Source organism: Anthonomus grandis, chromosome 2 (assembly GCF_022605725.1).
Source record: "Anthonomus grandis grandis chromosome 2, icAntGran1.3, whole genome shotgun sequence".
Classification (NCBI taxonomy): domain Eukaryota; kingdom Metazoa; phylum Arthropoda; class Insecta; order Coleoptera; family Curculionidae; genus Anthonomus; species Anthonomus grandis.
This window is the reverse complement of record NC_065547.1, coordinates 24,748,062-24,766,042: the sequence shown is the minus strand read 5'-3', so window position 1 is coordinate 24,766,042 and position 17,981 is coordinate 24,748,062. Positions and strand designations below refer to the sequence as shown.

The 17,981-nt window shown below is 36.2% G+C and overlaps 1 protein-coding gene across 1 annotated transcript in view; it reads right to left on the bottom strand.

The window, feature by feature from the left end:
* Positions 1 to 466: 466 nt before the first annotated feature.
* LOC126750128 (putative nuclease HARBI1) overlaps positions 467 to 17,981 on the bottom strand; it is a 60,366-nt gene continuing 42,851 nt past the window's right edge. Inside the window, exon 3 of the mRNA XM_050459636.1 lies at positions 467 to 716. Within this exon, the coding sequence (XP_050315593.1) occupies positions 467 to 716 (250 nt within the window). The remainder of the gene's footprint in view (positions 717 to 17,981) is intronic.

Sequence of the window (17,981 nt, the reverse complement as noted above, 5' to 3'; positions counted from 1 at the left end):
AAACTGTCAATGGACACGGGAAAGGATCTGGTAGTCTGTTCTGCCTACTTTCCCATCGAAATTGAATCACCCCCCCCGGCCGTCACTGCGGTGGTCAAATACTGTGAAGACTTGGGTCTCCCGCTTCTCATGGGCTGCGATTCGAATTTACATCACGGCCTTTGGGGATGCGGAGATGAGAACCCAAGGGGCCGCTCCCTGGTTGACTTCCTGTGCTCAAATGGCCTAGAACTACTCAACCGAGGCAGTGTCCCAACTTTCTACTGCAATAGGGGTCAATCAATTATTGACCTTACTATCTGTTCACCTAGTACTGTGAACCTTCTCAGCTCATGGAGAGTGTCCCTTGAGGTCACAATGTCGGACCACAGGCACATTCTTTTTAAAATAAAGAAGCAGGCGAGCATACGATACCCCAGCCTACAGAAACCCAAGGTGCACTGACTGGGACCACTTTCGAGAGGAACTAGTCGGTGGTCTTACGGACATGCCGGCAAGGTACACACTTCCGGCCGACACAGAGATCGGGACTGTCAACCTGACTCGTACGATAGTCGCGGCAGTCGAGGGCAGCTGTCCCCTCAGACGGAGACCCGCCAATGCCAAGAATGCCTGGTGGAACAAGAACACGGAAAAGCACCGTGACAATACGCGTCGGCTCCTTCGCAGGGCTGAGCGCACTAAGCTTGCCAATGACTGGGATGCGTTCCACGCAGCTTAAAGGCAATACAAAAAGACACTCAGGGACTCCAAAAGACAGTGCTGGAGGCGGTTCTGCGATGATGTTGAAAACACACCATCCGCAGCACGACTGTGCAAAGTACTGTCCTAGGAACCTGGAACTAAATTGGGGTCGCTGTCACTTCCAGATGGCGGCTTTACTACCAATGAGCGGGAGTCACTGGAGGTCATGCTGCGCACTCACTTCCCAGACTCCAACTCAACTCGCGATCCTCCTAGCTGTTCTCGGGCTCCGATTCGCTTAGAGTTCGAGACTGCTAGAAGAATAATTACCTACGAGAGGGTGAAATGGGCAATCAAGACATTCCCCCCCTTAAAATCTCCGGGCATGGATGGATTATATCCATCCGTTCGACAACACCCCTTTTGCATTAATCTGCCAAGCACTCGAGAGCCGCGGCTCAGAACCCTGTTTGGTTAGCTGGATAGAGGCCATGCTCTTGAAACGTCATGTATCTGCCCAGCTCAACAACGAGATTGTCGAAACGTTGGCGGCTAGGGGCTGCCCGCAGGGAGGAGTATTGTCCCCTACCTTGTGGTCGACAGCCTGATAAATCTTTTAAACAATGCTGGCCTATACACACAGGCCTACGCTGATGATCTGGTAATCCTTTGCCCAGGGAAAGACGCCGTCTCAATGCGGGGCCCTATGATGAGAGCCCTGCGTATGGTGGACACATGGTGCCTCTCGGGAGGTCTCAGGATTAACCCCAAAAAAGCAGAGCTCCTACTATTCACGAGGAGACGTAACTCTTGCACGCCCCCTGTTATATCTCTAGGTGGCGTGCAGCTGCATTACTCCAGGACAGTTCGATTTCTGGCAATCAAGTTGGATCCCAAACTCTCCTGGCACGATCATGCAGACACCAGAATGAAGAAGACCACCTGCGCGCTATGGGCCTGCAGGCGGGCTTTCGGCAATACCTGGGGTCTGTCTCCTAAGATCCTCCACTGGATCTACTCGCGCATTGTGAGACCTCTTCTCACATACGGGGCTATCGTTTGGTGGCCATGTACTGAGAAAGCGAAAATTCGCGCACCACTGGACAGAGTCCAACGTCTTGCATGTCTCAGCATAACGGGTTCCATGCGGACGGCGCCAACTAGAGCGCTTGAGACTCTGCTGAGCCTTTCGCCTCTGGACCTCGTTGTGCAATTCGAGGCAATGAGGACTGCGTACAGGCTATACGTCCATGGCGAACTACGTGCTGGCGAGACCGGTCACGCAAAAATTTGGTCACGGGCCATACAGGAATGTCCTCTCCCTCTGATGGGCAGTGACTGCATGGCTCCAGTGACTGTGGACTGCGAGGGATTCGTGACGCATATTGCAGGCAGAGAGGAGTAGCAGCATTCCAACAGACCTGCATTGCTAAACAGGGGGACCATCTGGTACACAGATGGCTCCAGAATGAATAACAGAGCTGGATCAGGGCTTATTGGTGGGATCCCACATACCAGTAGGGCATACTCGCTGGGGGAGCACGCCACTGTCTTCCAGGCCGAAGTATTCGCTGTATTAAAATGCGGACAGAAAATCCTAAGCTGCGGACACCGCAATACAGTCGTATCAATATGCTCGGACAGCAGAGCTGCCATTAAGGCTATCACGGCCGCAAAGGTGAGCTCCAAGCTTGTACTAGAGTGCATAAAAGTCCTGAAAAAACTGGTACAGGTTGGATGCAGGGTCCAGCTCGTCTGGATACCTGGCCATGCAGGCCATGCAGGTAATGAACAAGCGGACTCTCTTGCCAGACTGGGATCCGCGAATGTGCCGATGGGGCCGGAACCCATAGCTGGTATCGCCAAATGCGTTGCGGTCGCATCAATGAAGGGTCTGCTGGACAAGTGGACCCACCGAAGATGGACTGAGTCCCCTGGTATGAGACAGGCCAAAGCGCACATAGGTGGGCCCTCTGCCTTTCTCACCAAAAATCTACTACGCCTAAAAAGACGCGAAATTCGGCTAGTGACAGGTCTTTTAACCGGTCACTGGCACTTAAGAAGCCATCTCCATACTACCGGTATTGCGGACAACCCGGAATGCCGATGGTGCTGTGAGGAGGATGAAACCGTTGACCATGTAGTCGGGGAGTAATCAGCACTCACGCGCGCCAGGTTCAAATACTTGGGTAACACTTTCAGTGTACCGAGCGACTTTAAGTCCTTCAGACCAGAGAGCCTTATAAGTTTCTCTAAGGCCGTTGGGCTCTGGTAACCCCCGGTGGGGCATGACGGGTCCATCAGGAGACCTACATGCACAACTGCCTTGGCAGCCCACTGTTTCGTCAATTCAATTCAATTCAACCACATTAGCGCTAAGCCGTTAAGTCGTTCAACCATTGTTTATTGACTTTCTTAGGCAAGATTTGAGACGCCCTACGTTTCTGTTGTAACCGTAGAGATAAGGTAGATAAAATTTGCAATAGATTTTTTGATAATTGGAAAAAAAACCTGGTCAGTGTCGATAGCCGTTTTTGGCAGGTTAGATATGACATTAATATCCTTACAGCTTACCCATTTATTCTGCCACATATTAATTTTTTTTCAGGTTTATCTTTAATCTCTAAACATTTTTCTGGTATAAGAAACTGGAATGGATTAATTAATTTATGATGTTCTGAAAAGCGGTCTTTTAATTGAAATAATAATAGTAATAATTAATAAATGAAATTTACGCATTTAGAAGGTAGTATTACTCACCGTTTTGGACTGGCACATATTCACACTAAGTTTGGTGACGTATAGTAACTAGACTTTTATATTTCAGCACCCATATTCAAGACCAGATTCTCTGCTTTTCTGTAAGTTTCACTAAATGACTGCTCACATGTAAATTCTGAATTTGTAATGAGTCTCTATTAGATTTTCCAAAGCATTATTTATTCCATGCTGATAAAACAACTTGCTTCAACTTGCTTTGAATAATATCTGAGTAGTAATAAAAAAAATACTAAAGTAGTAATAAAAAAAAATACTAAAACTACAAAAATTGCTCAAAGTGAGCACCACCTTTCCTGTTACACTCTCGAGCTCGCCGAACTAATCCTTGCTGCACTCTCCAAAGCATTTAAATATTATTTTTTATTTCCTTGCTATAGTGGAAAACCCTTTGTCGAATACGCATCACCTTTTACTGGCGTATCGGAAATGCGGCGTTTTAAGTCATTTTGAAAAAAGGAAAGCCTTAGGATTTAAATCTGGTGATGTAGTCTCCTACGAAACACATTCTAATCGGCCTATCCACTGGTCTGGATAAATTCTATTTAGATGCTCTGTAACCGAACTAAAATGAGGTGGAGTGTAGTGATACTAAAACCATATATTCATTCATGCGTGTTTGCAACGAAAAATATTCCAGCAGAATGGTTCTTCAAGAAATTATAAATACCTTTTTGTCATTTAGTCTAGGGGGTAAATTATGTTCAATTATTCCTGCGCATAAATTAATTTGAAATTGTATTTGGTGGCGGATTTGTCGTATTGCATGAGTATTTTCGTCTGCATAAATGTAAAGATTATGCGACTTAATCACCAGGCCTCTTCTTCCATCTCTTCAAAATCCTGCTTCATCCGAAAATCATATTATCGAAGTAAATCCATTGTCGTGGTTAAAATTCCTTAAAAGCCATGTATACAAAATGTCTACTTTTGCGGGGTAATCATTCGTGCTTAAACCATCTACTTTTTGCAAGTGGATGGAGTAGTTGTTCTTGAAAAATGGTATTTACTGTACATTTGAAAACTTGAAATTTTCGAGCTACATTCCTAATTTCAACTGTAGGATTTTTTACGACAGAATCTAAAATATTTCTTTAACTTCAAAAACTGTACATAGAGTTCTGGGAGCTCCACTACGTCGGCCCAAATTTGCAGCAAAACTACCCAAAACTTAAATTGTTTTTACTACTTAAAACTTGACTTAAAATAAGGCTATACTTGTTTTTACTTTCTTACCAGTTTCTCGGAACCACTGATCGATACGTTGGAAAGTCATTGAATTAGGCAGGTATCTGTTAGGGAATCTGTCAGCGTACAATCTTCGTGCTTTTAAAGATGATTATTATGTTATAAAAATGTTTCATAATCGTGGTAAACATAGTGTATTTGAAATTAAAAAAAAATAGCTTCAAAACTTCTAAAATTAGACACTTCTAACAAGTGGACTTTTTATTGTTGTGGAAGTACGAGAAAATAAGTTTTTTCGGTCAGACGACTTCATGTTATTTGCTATATTAGCTTATTTATTTATTTATCAATGTTTACCAAACACATTTTCAGTAGTACAATGTAGTTATAAGCTAAAATGAAACATAATAATGAAAACATAACTTAAGACTATAAAACAAGCAAATTTTTTAAAATTTATTAAAAAAAAATCAAGATATTTTGCAAAATTATTAGGTTTTGCTAAAATTCTATTGACTGGATTATAGAATAAGTAAGTTATTTTGCAGAAAAAAATACACAGATGTATGTCCTTGTAGCTTCGATCACCAAACTATATTTACCCCAAAAAAATCTGGAACTTCGCGCTAAGTCTAATGCTGGTGTCATGCTTCAGGTAATGCACCTTGATGAATCTAAGGCCGAGCATAAGGTAAAAATATTGCCAACCTCTTTGTTAAATTTTTTTTGTCACTTTTCAAATTTATAAAGAATATCGCATCTCTAACTGCAGGGGGTGGTGCGAGCATCACTGCATCCATACTTATTATTTATATGATTCAAAAGAAGTGTCAAAAAAATACCCTAGTTCTTTTGCTTTCTGATCTGTTGGAATTTAATTATTATTGATAGAGATACAGTATATTTGTTTCAATTTTCTTCTTCTTTTACCTTTTTTCTATAATAAAAGTTTGTGACTTTAAGGTCTTTAGGTCTAAAATATAATTTTTAGCATAAGCAAATATTTATTATTTATTGTCCAAGGTGAGCACTTAGGTTTTATAATAATTTGTCGATTTACAGGGAATATAAGTTAAAAATACTAATTTTTGAAAGAAGTTTTTTTGAAGAGTCAAACATGACCTATTTTTTCATTCTTGATTTTTTAAATGCAATTAATGTACTACATTTCCTGGCTGTCTGGTATTATATTATCTCTCCACCAAATTTATAAATATACTTTTCACATTTTTTTAATAAAATAGGAAGTGTTTTATTAAAAAAATGTGAAATCACACACTAATCGGTTTGACAGTTTTTATCTCTCTTGGTTCTAATGCAAATGAACGAATATTGACCATTTTCCGTAGAGTTATATAGTAAAAGGTTAAAATGCAAGAATTAATTACTTTAATATTCGTATTTTGACAAAACGTCAAGCACAACTTTACTTCTATTTTGTTTAATTTTATCTTAGTTATTATTTTATTTAAATTGTTTTATTTTATTTACTAACGGCGGCGCCAATGACAAAACATGTAAACTTGACCAAATATCTTAAAAAATAATGATATTAAGCAATATGCCTAAAATCATAATATGGTAAGAATAGATATGACTACTGCAAATATATATATCATGAGTAGGGCATTAAGATTAGCATATGCATGCATAGTTGAAAAGTAATCAGCAAACATATTACTGATTTCCTCACATGAAGAATATGTTTTAGTTAAATAATAAGGGCTATTGGCAAGGGAACTTTTCACTTGTTATTGACAAAGGACCAAAAGTCCAAATAGTCCTCAATTAGATGAGAACTATTTGGCTCAGTTCATATTTTTTATGAGCTTTTATTTAAAAAAATAACTTTTTTTTAGTTCAGTAAAGAACCATGTCGGAAACATCCTGACTGAGAACTTTTAAAAAAGAGTTGTAACGATATTGACGAGGCCGCAAATATTAATGGTACTTTATTCCGGAATTATCAGGGTGACACAAGCGGGTACAGTGAACGATACATCTGGAAATGCGTGGAAGGTTAGCGAATCTTCCGGAGCCATGATCTACTGAGACCATGGTGACTGGTTTAAGTCAGAAAATAAATACTGATGATAAATAAATACAATGTAAATAAATATTAGCATAAAAATTATATCAGTAGTCTTAAGTGATCTTGTTAAGTTCCAATTGGATCTGTTCCAAACTGATTCAAAAACTGACTAATTGCTCGATGGTTAATTGCTGATATAAAATCCCTATAAAATCCGTCATATCCAAGACCACTCTTGGTAGCAGCTGGCGAAATATTCGAATTGATACAAAGAGGTTGATGGACTGCTGCAGGAACTAAAAATGGTATGCTGACTGAATTTCACTAGAATAATCCTATATGAGAATAAGATCCAAAAAGCTGTTATGTAATGTTAAACAAGCATTTAGTTAAACTAAGTTGTGAAAACTACGTGTGCTAGACATCACTTGAGCATAAGCTACATCGCTCAATATTGGCTAAAACCGTAAAGCCTATGATTATCTGCCAAATTCTAAAAGATAAGTTGAAATCGTCAGCAATATGAAAAGTACAGGTACATATCTGTAAGGCCAGAAAATCCAGCCTTTTTTAGGAGAGTTAACTATATTTAAACAGAGAAATTTTTGATTAATTAGCTTAAAATTTAGTTGACTTATATAATTATTTAATTGATTTTTGTGTAAGTTTTATTTTCGGATTCTAGAAAAAAGTTATGAATATTAAATGATACTGTACTAATACTTTTTGGAATACAAGATTGAAGCTGTTTATAAGTTAACTGAAGTTTTAATACAGTATTCCAAAAATCTTTATCCTTGCTACAGGAAAATTTTTTAAAGCTAACAATTTTTCAAATCAAGCAAACACGTCAAATTTAATTTTGAGGGGAACATTTATTGACAAAAATAGCAATTCTCTGACATCAACCGTTCACTTCCCAAAGCCTTCCGGTCATTTTTTTAAAATGGGAATAGAGGGTCGAGTGATACTTTGAATTAAACGTAATTTTATTCTCTTCATAGCCCTATTTCTATTTTTTTATTATATCAATTCGTTCGCAAGAAATATAAATAAATGTGGATACAAAAATAAACCTTTTTTTAATGAAAGAAAAACTATCTAACTTCAAACAAATTCAAACATTCGGGCATTATTACCTGACATTCCTTAGCAATTGTATTTCGAAGCTCTTCAGGGGACGCAGGCTTTGTGCAAGACTTTGGTTTTTAGATGTCCCAAAAAAAGGGTGTTTAGATGTCCATAGGGGTAAAATTGGGAGATCAAGCAGACGATTCTACGATACCTCTTCGGTCAATCCATTGTCCAGAAAATACGTCGTTTAAAAAATGACGAACGGCAGCATAATGTGCTGGTACCCCATCCAAGTAATTTTCAGCATTAAGATTTAATAAAAAAACGTCCAATAATGATCTCCCAGGATACCAGCCCAGAAGTTTTTAAGGTCGCTGCGTATGTGTCTCTCGAAATAAATGAGGATTAGTGTCGCTTCAGTATCGACAGTTGTCTCTATTGACTCCATCATGTAAATAAAAGGAGCATTCATCCGAGAAACAGACAGAACAAATCATTAAAGTATAAAATTATACACCACGATAAAAATCATCTTCATTTAGCTCATGTACTAGTTTGACTTTGTGGGCAATTAGACACGTCAGATGCGGTAGCAATTTCTCGAGTAGATGTATTAGGTTCCATCTCAATTTGACCCAACACTACAATTTCTGGCACTTCATCTCTCACTGAATGCTGGAACTTTTTTTTCTATTTTGTACTGACCCGGTTTCCTGAAACTTCTTCATCAAATCCACTACATAAGAGTGATTTACCCTTTTATCCGGATAATTACAATTAAAAGCACGTGCTGCTGCTCTAGCAGACTTAATTTGTGGATAATAAAGATCCACCAACTAAATTCTTTTTTGCAGTGTACAAACCTTTGTTATAAATACTATCAATATCACCACGACTAGATTAAACAAATTTGTGCTATTGTTGTTTTTACTCAATTCAATAAAACAACGATATCAAAATAAAAATAACTAAACCAATGAAAGCGTTGAAATATGCAGGTATTTACTGCTGATAAAATAAAAATAGAGCTATGTAAAAAATAAAATTACCTTTAATTCAAAGTATCATTCGACCCCTATTCTCATTTAAAAAATGACATTGGGGCTGTGGAGGGTGAGGGGATGACGTCAGGGAAACGCAATTTCTATCAATAAATGTCCTTAAAATTAAATTTGACATGTTCCGCCGTTTTTAGCCAAACAACTGTTTTGCCTTGGACCGGCAAGGTATAGTGTCTTTTGACCTGTGTAAAACTGTTATGGTATGACAAAAAACATTTTGTACTTGTAATCTTTTGTGTATAATGCTTTTCGGTCCAGTGTAAAAAAAACCTTACCATTATTTCCCACGAACAAAACTTGAGCGATATTTTGATAAATATATGAGAACTAACTTCTCTATTAAATGGCTCCTCTAAATCTATTTTTAATAACCATCGTTACCTTTTAAATACGTTCGTTTTTGGTAAACTTACAACAATCTTGATCGTGAATATTTATCCGTATCGCCTTGTATAATATCTAGTGATTACCCAGGTAATTGTTGCATAACGTTGCTCGTTACGCGTCATAACAACGAAATGGCATTTCATTAACGAGAGACCATTTTCATTTTTAAATTGCCTTTTAATGACTGTATAAAAAAACAGAGTTAAGCTGCTTGTTGGTTTGTTGCAGTCCAATTTTAATATTAATAGCCCTCCTCAAAACGGGTTTCCAATTCGATTTTAATGCACCAGATAATGAGGTTCGTACGTGATGGGGTCGTTTGAAAATAAATTGGCGAGATCGATTGGTAATGTGCTGAGGAAGGATTTAAGAAATAGTGTTTATAGTATGGATTGATTAATAAGTAGGTCTTTTCAACTCATGTTTTGTTTAAGCTAAATTATGTACTTTTTATATCCCTTTTACTTATTATATTAGAAGAGAATAAAAATTCGATCACTTACCATATTTTTTAAATTTACCTTTAACAACTTCTATCCTGTTTTAATGGTCCAGCAATCACTTTACCACATTATAGCCATTACTGATTTTTGGTTATAGCCTGAAATTAAACCTGAATTATGTCACCGTTTGGGAGCTTAATGTCCATCCACAATGACACCCTTCTCGATGTTTAAGGTTTTGCACTTATTAAGACCAAATTCCATATGGTGTCATTGAATAATTTTTGCGTAATGTCCAGCAGCTGTCGCATTTGTTTTGCTGCGTAAAACTTTATATCATCCATGTAGAAGAGATGCGAGACAACACAATTGGTGTTTCTGTTGGCTGTGATTTTAAAACCATATTTGGTGTCATTTAACATGGTAGATAGTGAGTGCATTGCGAGGCAAAACCACAATGGACTTAGAGAGTCACTCTGGTAGATTCCCCTATCTACGAATAGATATTTCGTCCGTTGTTAAATACTTACCATTTAAGTTCAGGTGTAGGTTTGTCCGCCAGGTTTTCATAATGGTGGAAAGAAATGTAATTATGGTGGGTGAATTTTGTAGATCTCTAAAAATTTATTAAGCCAAGAGTGCGGCACGCTGTCGAAGGCCTTCTTGTAATCTACGAGTGCATATATTTCTTTGACTGTTCTGAGTCTGCTTGAGAATTACAGAATCTACAATAAGTTGTTCTTTACACCCGTGGTGCTCTCGCTTATATCCCTTCTTCTCTTTGGCTAAAACGTTAAGTTTGACATGCCTGTAAATGCGGTTAGTTAAACATGATGTGAGTATTTTATTTAATGTTGGTAGGCATGTCTATATTGAGTAGGATCTTTAGTTTGTTCACTCTTAGGCAGCATATTTGTCATATCCAGTTTAAGGAACCTTGGTGTGTCTTTCGGATGGTGGAGAATGTGTGTGAACTGAAGTACCAGAAAATAATGTATGCTGGTAAATCTTTTGTACCAGAAGTTCTGGATATTATCAACTGGTGCTTTCCAATTGTTGGTAAATTTAATTACCTTTGAAATTTCTTCGGCTGTTAGTTCCTCAAAGAGCATCGGTGGGATATTTACCTTGTCCATCTCTGACACAATATAGGGAGCATTCTTATGTTTTTTTGGGTTTGACCACAATGATAACCAATAGTTCATAAGGTTCTCTACTTGGCATGGCTTGACTGTTGTTGTTAGTCTGAGATCCTGTAGAATACTTTTTGATTGTTGTTAAATAGGGCGTTTTCTTGCTTTCTTTTGGTGAATTTTACATATCTGGATAACCGCTTAGCTTCAGCCTTTAGTTTTTGCTTAAGCAGACGAATATACTCACACATATGCTCACACACTGTTGATGTTCTGGATGCTTGTATGAGTACCAATTTTTTTTAAAGATTTTTCTAACTTGGTTTCTAAGGCGTCTAGATTTTGGATTCTTATGGAACTCGGTGAGCCGACCTAGTTCTCCCCGAATGTTATCAATTACGCCCTCGAGTCTTCGCTGATACCAAGGTTTTAAGCTTTTGCTATTATTGTTACCACCGCACTCATTCCTAGACGGGAGGACTGGTTGATTATGAATGCGAAGCACAGTCACTGCTCCGCAGTACACAAGTGAATGGAGTCGTTCTAGATTGTGACAGTCCCTGATGTTATTCCGTAATAGAGCATTTACAGCTGTAATAATATCATTAGTGTTCTTACTTATCTGAGTTTTGGTAGTTTCGGCCTACAGGTAGGATCGGTGCCGTCAAATTCCGCCAGTGCTCTAGAGAACTCCGACGTGACGCGGTCGGGCATATCGGTTTGGGTGTTTAATATATAATCGGGTTGATGTCATATTCAGTATTGTTTCCCTGTACGCCAGTGTGGTCTTCATCGAGTGCATTTACTGTTAAGGGAAGTTCTTCCTCATTCTGGAGTTCAAAGAGTCCTTCCACTCGAATCTGCTGCAACATAAGGGCAGCGAGCAGGTTCTTTGTTAGAATTGCTCCCCGCTGGTGAGCAACGCGCTGTTCGGTAAGATGTTGTAGTTCGAGATACTTCTCAACAAAAGCACGAAGAAGAGCGTATCTATAGATGGTCAGATCTGTTCCGTTTTAAAGTCGAAGCGCATTATGAAGGAATTCATCTCTGTAGTCCACTTCATGCGCTTCCTACGCAGTCCAGTGGTCCTTTTGTGGTCGATGGCAAATTGACTTTCGTCGCCGCAGAAACATCAAAAGCTGGTGAAAAGAGTTGTTGCTGTGCTCCTCTGGAGTAGTGGGGTTCGCAGTAGCCCAACCCTACTCGGTATCACGCTGCGCTTGCCGCTAGCCAAGGGAGACGGTACCTCATTTTTCGAACGGGTCCCGCTGCCAGAAGCCTGAACGCGACAAGAGGTTTTGGTGGTACAATGCTGATTCACCTGTTTATTTCGAAGATTGTACATCATGGAGAGTTGCATTTTAGACCTACTGCCAGGTGATTTTTGAATGCGAGGTTTACTACTCGAAAATGGGTAGGACGATAGGTATAGGGGAAAATGGAGAATGATAGTTTAAATTATGATTATTATTATTATGATTATGATTATTATTATTATTATTATTATTATTATTATTATTATTATTATTATTATTATTATTATTATTATTATTATTATTATTATTATTATTATTATTATTACGTTTTTTCCATGGCTAAGTTAATCGTGTCCAGATGTACGGTAATCTAGGGTAAACTTTCCATTAAATGGCTTTATTTAAACATTTTTCGATCAAAGTGTGCAGAAAGACAAATTTTTGTAGACTCAGTAGATGGTTCTTTCTCGCGATTTCTTTGAAACTTAAGTGAGTACTGTGTACTGTGAAATGAGCTCTGTTGCTTCTATGATCACCGGAATAACTCTTGTCTTTATGGTCTATATTCTATCTATTTTTATCTCTAGGTTCTTGTATTTCAGCCTCTTGTCTTGTCTATTTCTTTCGCTGAGATGTTTTAATCAGATGACAAGGACACATCTATAATCGTCATTCAGCATATTGTCCTTCAGCATAAGATCTAGCTTTACGGTCTTCATAGATCGATCAGTATGTATATTTTGATCCCTTGTGAGTGTGATCTTATTGGTATCCACTACTTCATACTATTATATCATTTTTTCGATTGCTTTACTGTTTATTTATATTTGGGTATGCGGCAACTAATAGTTCTTGGCAAGAATAGATTAAACTGAGATAATATGGTAAATAGTCTCACCTTTTGTTCGACAAACAACATTTTTGGTCTTTGCCAGTTTTTAGGATTTTTATCTTGAGATAGTTAGTTGCATTTACGTGACATGCAATGATAAGTGTCTCCGTCTCCACTTTAACTTCTCCATATTTAAGCCACATTCAAGTATTTCCTTTATTAATAGTTTTTTTAGAACCTGTCCATGCATTCTCTTTCCATCTGTTAAGTAGTTTTATGGTAGAAGGTAGTGTCTTAGAATTGGAGTGAATGATTAATAAGGAAGATATTTTCTTAAAGGAAGTCTTTACTCTATAAAACAAATGCCAAACTTATTTAAGGAATGATGTATTTTGATGGGATAACTCATCATCATCGGACTCAATACTTAGTTTGTCAATTAAAAACAGCTAATTTTTTAAATTTTGCTAATCAAAAATGTACAGTAATAATCTAAATTAATTAAAAAATTGCTGTTGTGGCACATTTTTTTAAAATTACAAACTCCATATATATGTCATTGCTGAATTCTTTCACTCTACCTAGTTTTTTTGTAGCTCTTTTCAACTAGCCCAAGTTTGATATAATCGGCTAAGGCGTTTTTAGTATACAGGGTGTGTTTTAAGCCAACTTTTGAACACCCCCCACCACTTTATTTTTAGAGATACAGCAAAACTATTCGAATAAAAAAGGTTCGGATTAGTCTCTACTTTAATAATCAGCTATTTTCTTGTTAGGTTAATTCAGCAAAATTTACAGAAACATCAGTTTTCTAGATTCAAGATTGCAGTTGCGCCCCCTAGCGGCCATTTTAGAAACTTAAAAATATTTTCCAGGTCATTCTCTTAGCCATTTTAGTAATACATTTTTTTATCGCAAGCTTCTACGATTAATAGTTTCCCAGATACAGTACCTCGCATTCTTATTTGGCCACCCTGTACAGTAAATCGTTAAAGTTGATTTTTTCTTTCTCATACGGTATCTGTTTTATGTAATAAAGAGCTGATTGGGGACAATGCAGGTACACAGAGTAGTAGCGACAACGATTTTCTTGTTAAACTCTACGGTTATGGTTTCAGAGTCGGTGCCAGATGGAGGTAGATGACTCATTGCGTCATTAGCTTCTTTGGATAGAGTATCATTACCTCTAATATTTTGTGCAATTTCAATCATTCCAGTAGCCAGTTTTTGACAGTCTGTGGGGCAGCCTGTCAAAAGCGTTGCCGTAGTCTATCCAGGTAATGGATAGACTACGGCAACTAGGAGAGGTTTTATTATGTAATGATTATCTATTTATAAAATGAAGATATTAAATGTCGATGAGCGATACTCCCGACAATCTTCACTCGATAAATAATAATTTATATGTATATATGATTTTAAATAAATTCTGATATTCCATTGATTAAATACAGATCAATGGATCTGAAAAGCTTTTAGTAATGATAAATTAGTAATGCTATATTAAGATACTATTATTTTATATCATAGTATTTCAATAATTTCTCTGCATCTCTTTCTCTCTCCTCTACTTTACAGGTCCGTTACAACAACAAAATTACAAAATTTAAAGACCGTCCGCATTGCGGTATAGCAGATACACCCAGCCATTCGTCCATTATCAAAATAATGTCAAGCTCGGGGGGGCCCTTAAAATGCCGAAATGCACTCGCCATATGTTACCAACCAAAAACCCTATTTGGCCATTTTCGCTTTAGTTGTTCAGTTTGGCCTCCCGCCGCAAAACCGCAAACGATTCCCCGAGGAAGACAGTTGTAGCAAATGGTTTTTTGCTGTTTTATACGCCATTCTTTTGCCATATTTTTGTTTTCTAATAAGAGCATCAGAATGTTTCCTTGTCAGTAATTTTTCTTTTGGAAACATACATGGTTTTATCTGCTTGATTTATGTACCCGAAGGCCAATAATTAGTAAGAATCTTAATGATATATAGTTACAAGTTGATTTGATTACTATATAATTATTTACTATTTATTACATAGGAGTCATGGGACATAATAATAAATTAGAGAATATACGCCCACTGTTCCTAAGGAATATTTCTTGCACATAGGCACCTTAAAATAATAAGTTTGATGATTAAAATAAACGTATATTCAGGATATTAAATAAAATGTACTTCTTTCTTAATTAAAGTTAGCAAGGGAATATATTCGATTTGCTAGATAAGTAATTTTTCGACGTTTTTTCTAGTTGTGTTCTAATATTTTCAACTAGGTTAAGCAAATTGTGTAAGATTCAATTTTGAGCAATTTTCATCTTCTGTTTTCATAGGTGGCAAAGATCATTTAATCTGAATGTTCTACTTTTAGGTAGATAAAATCTACTATCATTTAGGTCGTCATTAAGCCTTGATCTGCAGCGCTATGGGCTACGATCAAGAATCAATAAGTCGAAGATCAACAATCATAAAGTTAAAGAAACAGGCTAGATATAGATAGGAGATAGGCTAGATAGCAGAAATTTACATTTAATTTAAAGCTGCTGTAATAAAAATTATAAAATTTTAAATCACTCAAATAAAACATGATTTCATTAAAAACAAACCATTATGCATTTCATGTGCATTCAAATAAAGGTTGTGATCTTTAAAAAATAGAAACTAGTTAGGAGTGCAAATGAAGCACTGCTAATATATTAAATTTTGCATGTTGTTTAGTTAGAAATTTAAAATAATTGATTATTCATAATTTTGACTTAGTTTTTCAAACACAGCAACGAATGAATGCTGTTGAGAACTTGGTTTAGCTGGTTGAACTTCAAATGGGCTTGTTCCTATAGGTGCTGAACTGTATGTTCTGATCAATCTTATTGACTGCAACTTACATAGCGTAGTATCAGTATATAAACGTGTGTTTTGTTGTGGCAAAATATAATAATGTGATCATTTTATTCTCGAGGCTAAATGCACACTTGATTTCTAATTTGTGAAATTGTTTCTATTAAGAATTGGGATACTATACCGGCCATACTGTCAAGGAACGAGTGTACAGGTATTTTAATCCTTTTTTTGAGCCAGTTGCTTTTAAAATCCCTGTCCTTTTATTTTTATTTCTTTTAAATTATTTAATTAGGCTTTTTTTATATAACAAATCATTTTTATAGGATAGGAACTTTAAGTGTTAAACCTCTTTATGTTACGCCATTTACTCTTACACTGTTCAGCTTAAAAAATAATTAAAATATAGGTACCACCTTTACCACTAAAAATTATTAGCATTTCTTTAAATATTATATATTAATTAAATAGTTTTATTAGTTTGTTTTAATAAGTCTCTTTTAAAAACATTATTTAATAATAACGAAATACAATCTTAAAGTTGTTAAGTTTTAATTCGTTATTTATAGGTTTTTAGCCACTGGTAAAGATTATAGTTTTCCAATACTGTATTTCTTATAAATTGGATAAACAAGATTATTCCAAAAGTATTAGAAAGTATTTGTGGAAGACTAATAGGCATTGCGATGCATAAACCTACCCAAAAACACTTTTAGAAAATTTGCAGAAGAATGTTGGCTCTTATGGAAAATTACATTGGAGGAGATGGAAAACACATACGTATCGTATGTCCAGCAACTAGCGGTTTTTATTTTTCAATTCCTCTACTTATTTTGATAGATGCAAACCGAAAATGTATAATCGTAGAGACTGGATCTTACGGAAAACAGGGCGGCGCTGGTATATTTAATAAATCCAGTTTATACGAAAAAATTAATAATGGAGAATTGAATATCCCAAGATTGTCTTATGTAAATTTGGGTAATGATGTGTTAAGATTTACTGAGTACACCATACTCCAAAAATCATTCCCTTCAAGACAGTTCCAGATAGATATACAGTTTTGGTCGTTGTAGAAGGACAAAACATAATTTTTATAAAATCGTATTGCTTAATAAATTAATTTCGGGCGTAAATAAAACAGCTAAATTTTTCTATTTAAAATATTTTAATATACCTTTGTGATGATTTTGAACATTTAAAGTCCGAACTCTTGAGAAAATTTAAGCAAATTTTAACAAAACGACTTTTTTTGTTTAAAATTAGTGAAAAAATTATTTTCTTTTAACAAAAACTAAGAAACTACACTGAAAAACGAGTTATGGACATTTTAAGCTATATAAAGTGCAGTGTGAAGGGCTCTTTGATGGCGACAGTGAAAAAGTGGGCATATTGGGGTTTCGAATTCAAAAAACCCTTGAATACAACTTTTTAAAGTAATATGTTAAAAGTTCATACATTTTAAAAAACTCAATTGCTCAAGTTGCTTAAAATCGGCGTATTTTGATCTCAGAAATGTGTGATTACTAATCATAAAATATTATTTTTAAAATATTTATTGATGCTATAAAAAGAATTTTCTATCAATATGTCTTTAATGCAATTTAAAATAAATTATTGGAAAATTTAAAACTTACCTTGTGCAAGGTTCCAGAAAAGAAACATATCAATTCTCAGCCTGTTTGTTTTATCTCTGAGTGAAAAAATAGTAGAGAAATAGTCGACTAAAATCAGTCCTCAACTGTCGTGCTATTCTGAGACTCTCTTCAGGAAGCTGTTGGGACTTACTCATTACTGTGAGTGATGTGGTATCAGCCGCAAAAAGTACGAATTTCGTAGCTTCATGGCACCGTAATAAATAATCTGTCGTCAGTTATTAAGAAGTATTCGTATTTATTAAGAAGTTGTTAGTTGTAATGTGATCTGTGTAGGTCTAGGTAATAAGTTTTATCATAATTTATAAGCGTTCTTTTTGTGAAAAATATCTTAATGTATTTTTTAGGCCTGATGATGCTCCGATAGGAGTGAACCACGTGTAGCTTTGAAAAAAAAATATATGGATTTGATGAGACCGTGACTTGCATGCATGCTAGTCATTTTATGTTAAAAACAATGGTTAGAGTCACTAGTTATGTATCTAAAAGTATTTGTTTTTTTTTCTATAAATATCAAAATCTAATTTATTATTATTTTTGATGACAAGAGTATCTAAGAATGGAAGTTGGTTATTTGTTTCTTGTTTGAAGGTAAATTTAATAGATGAAAAACAGTTATT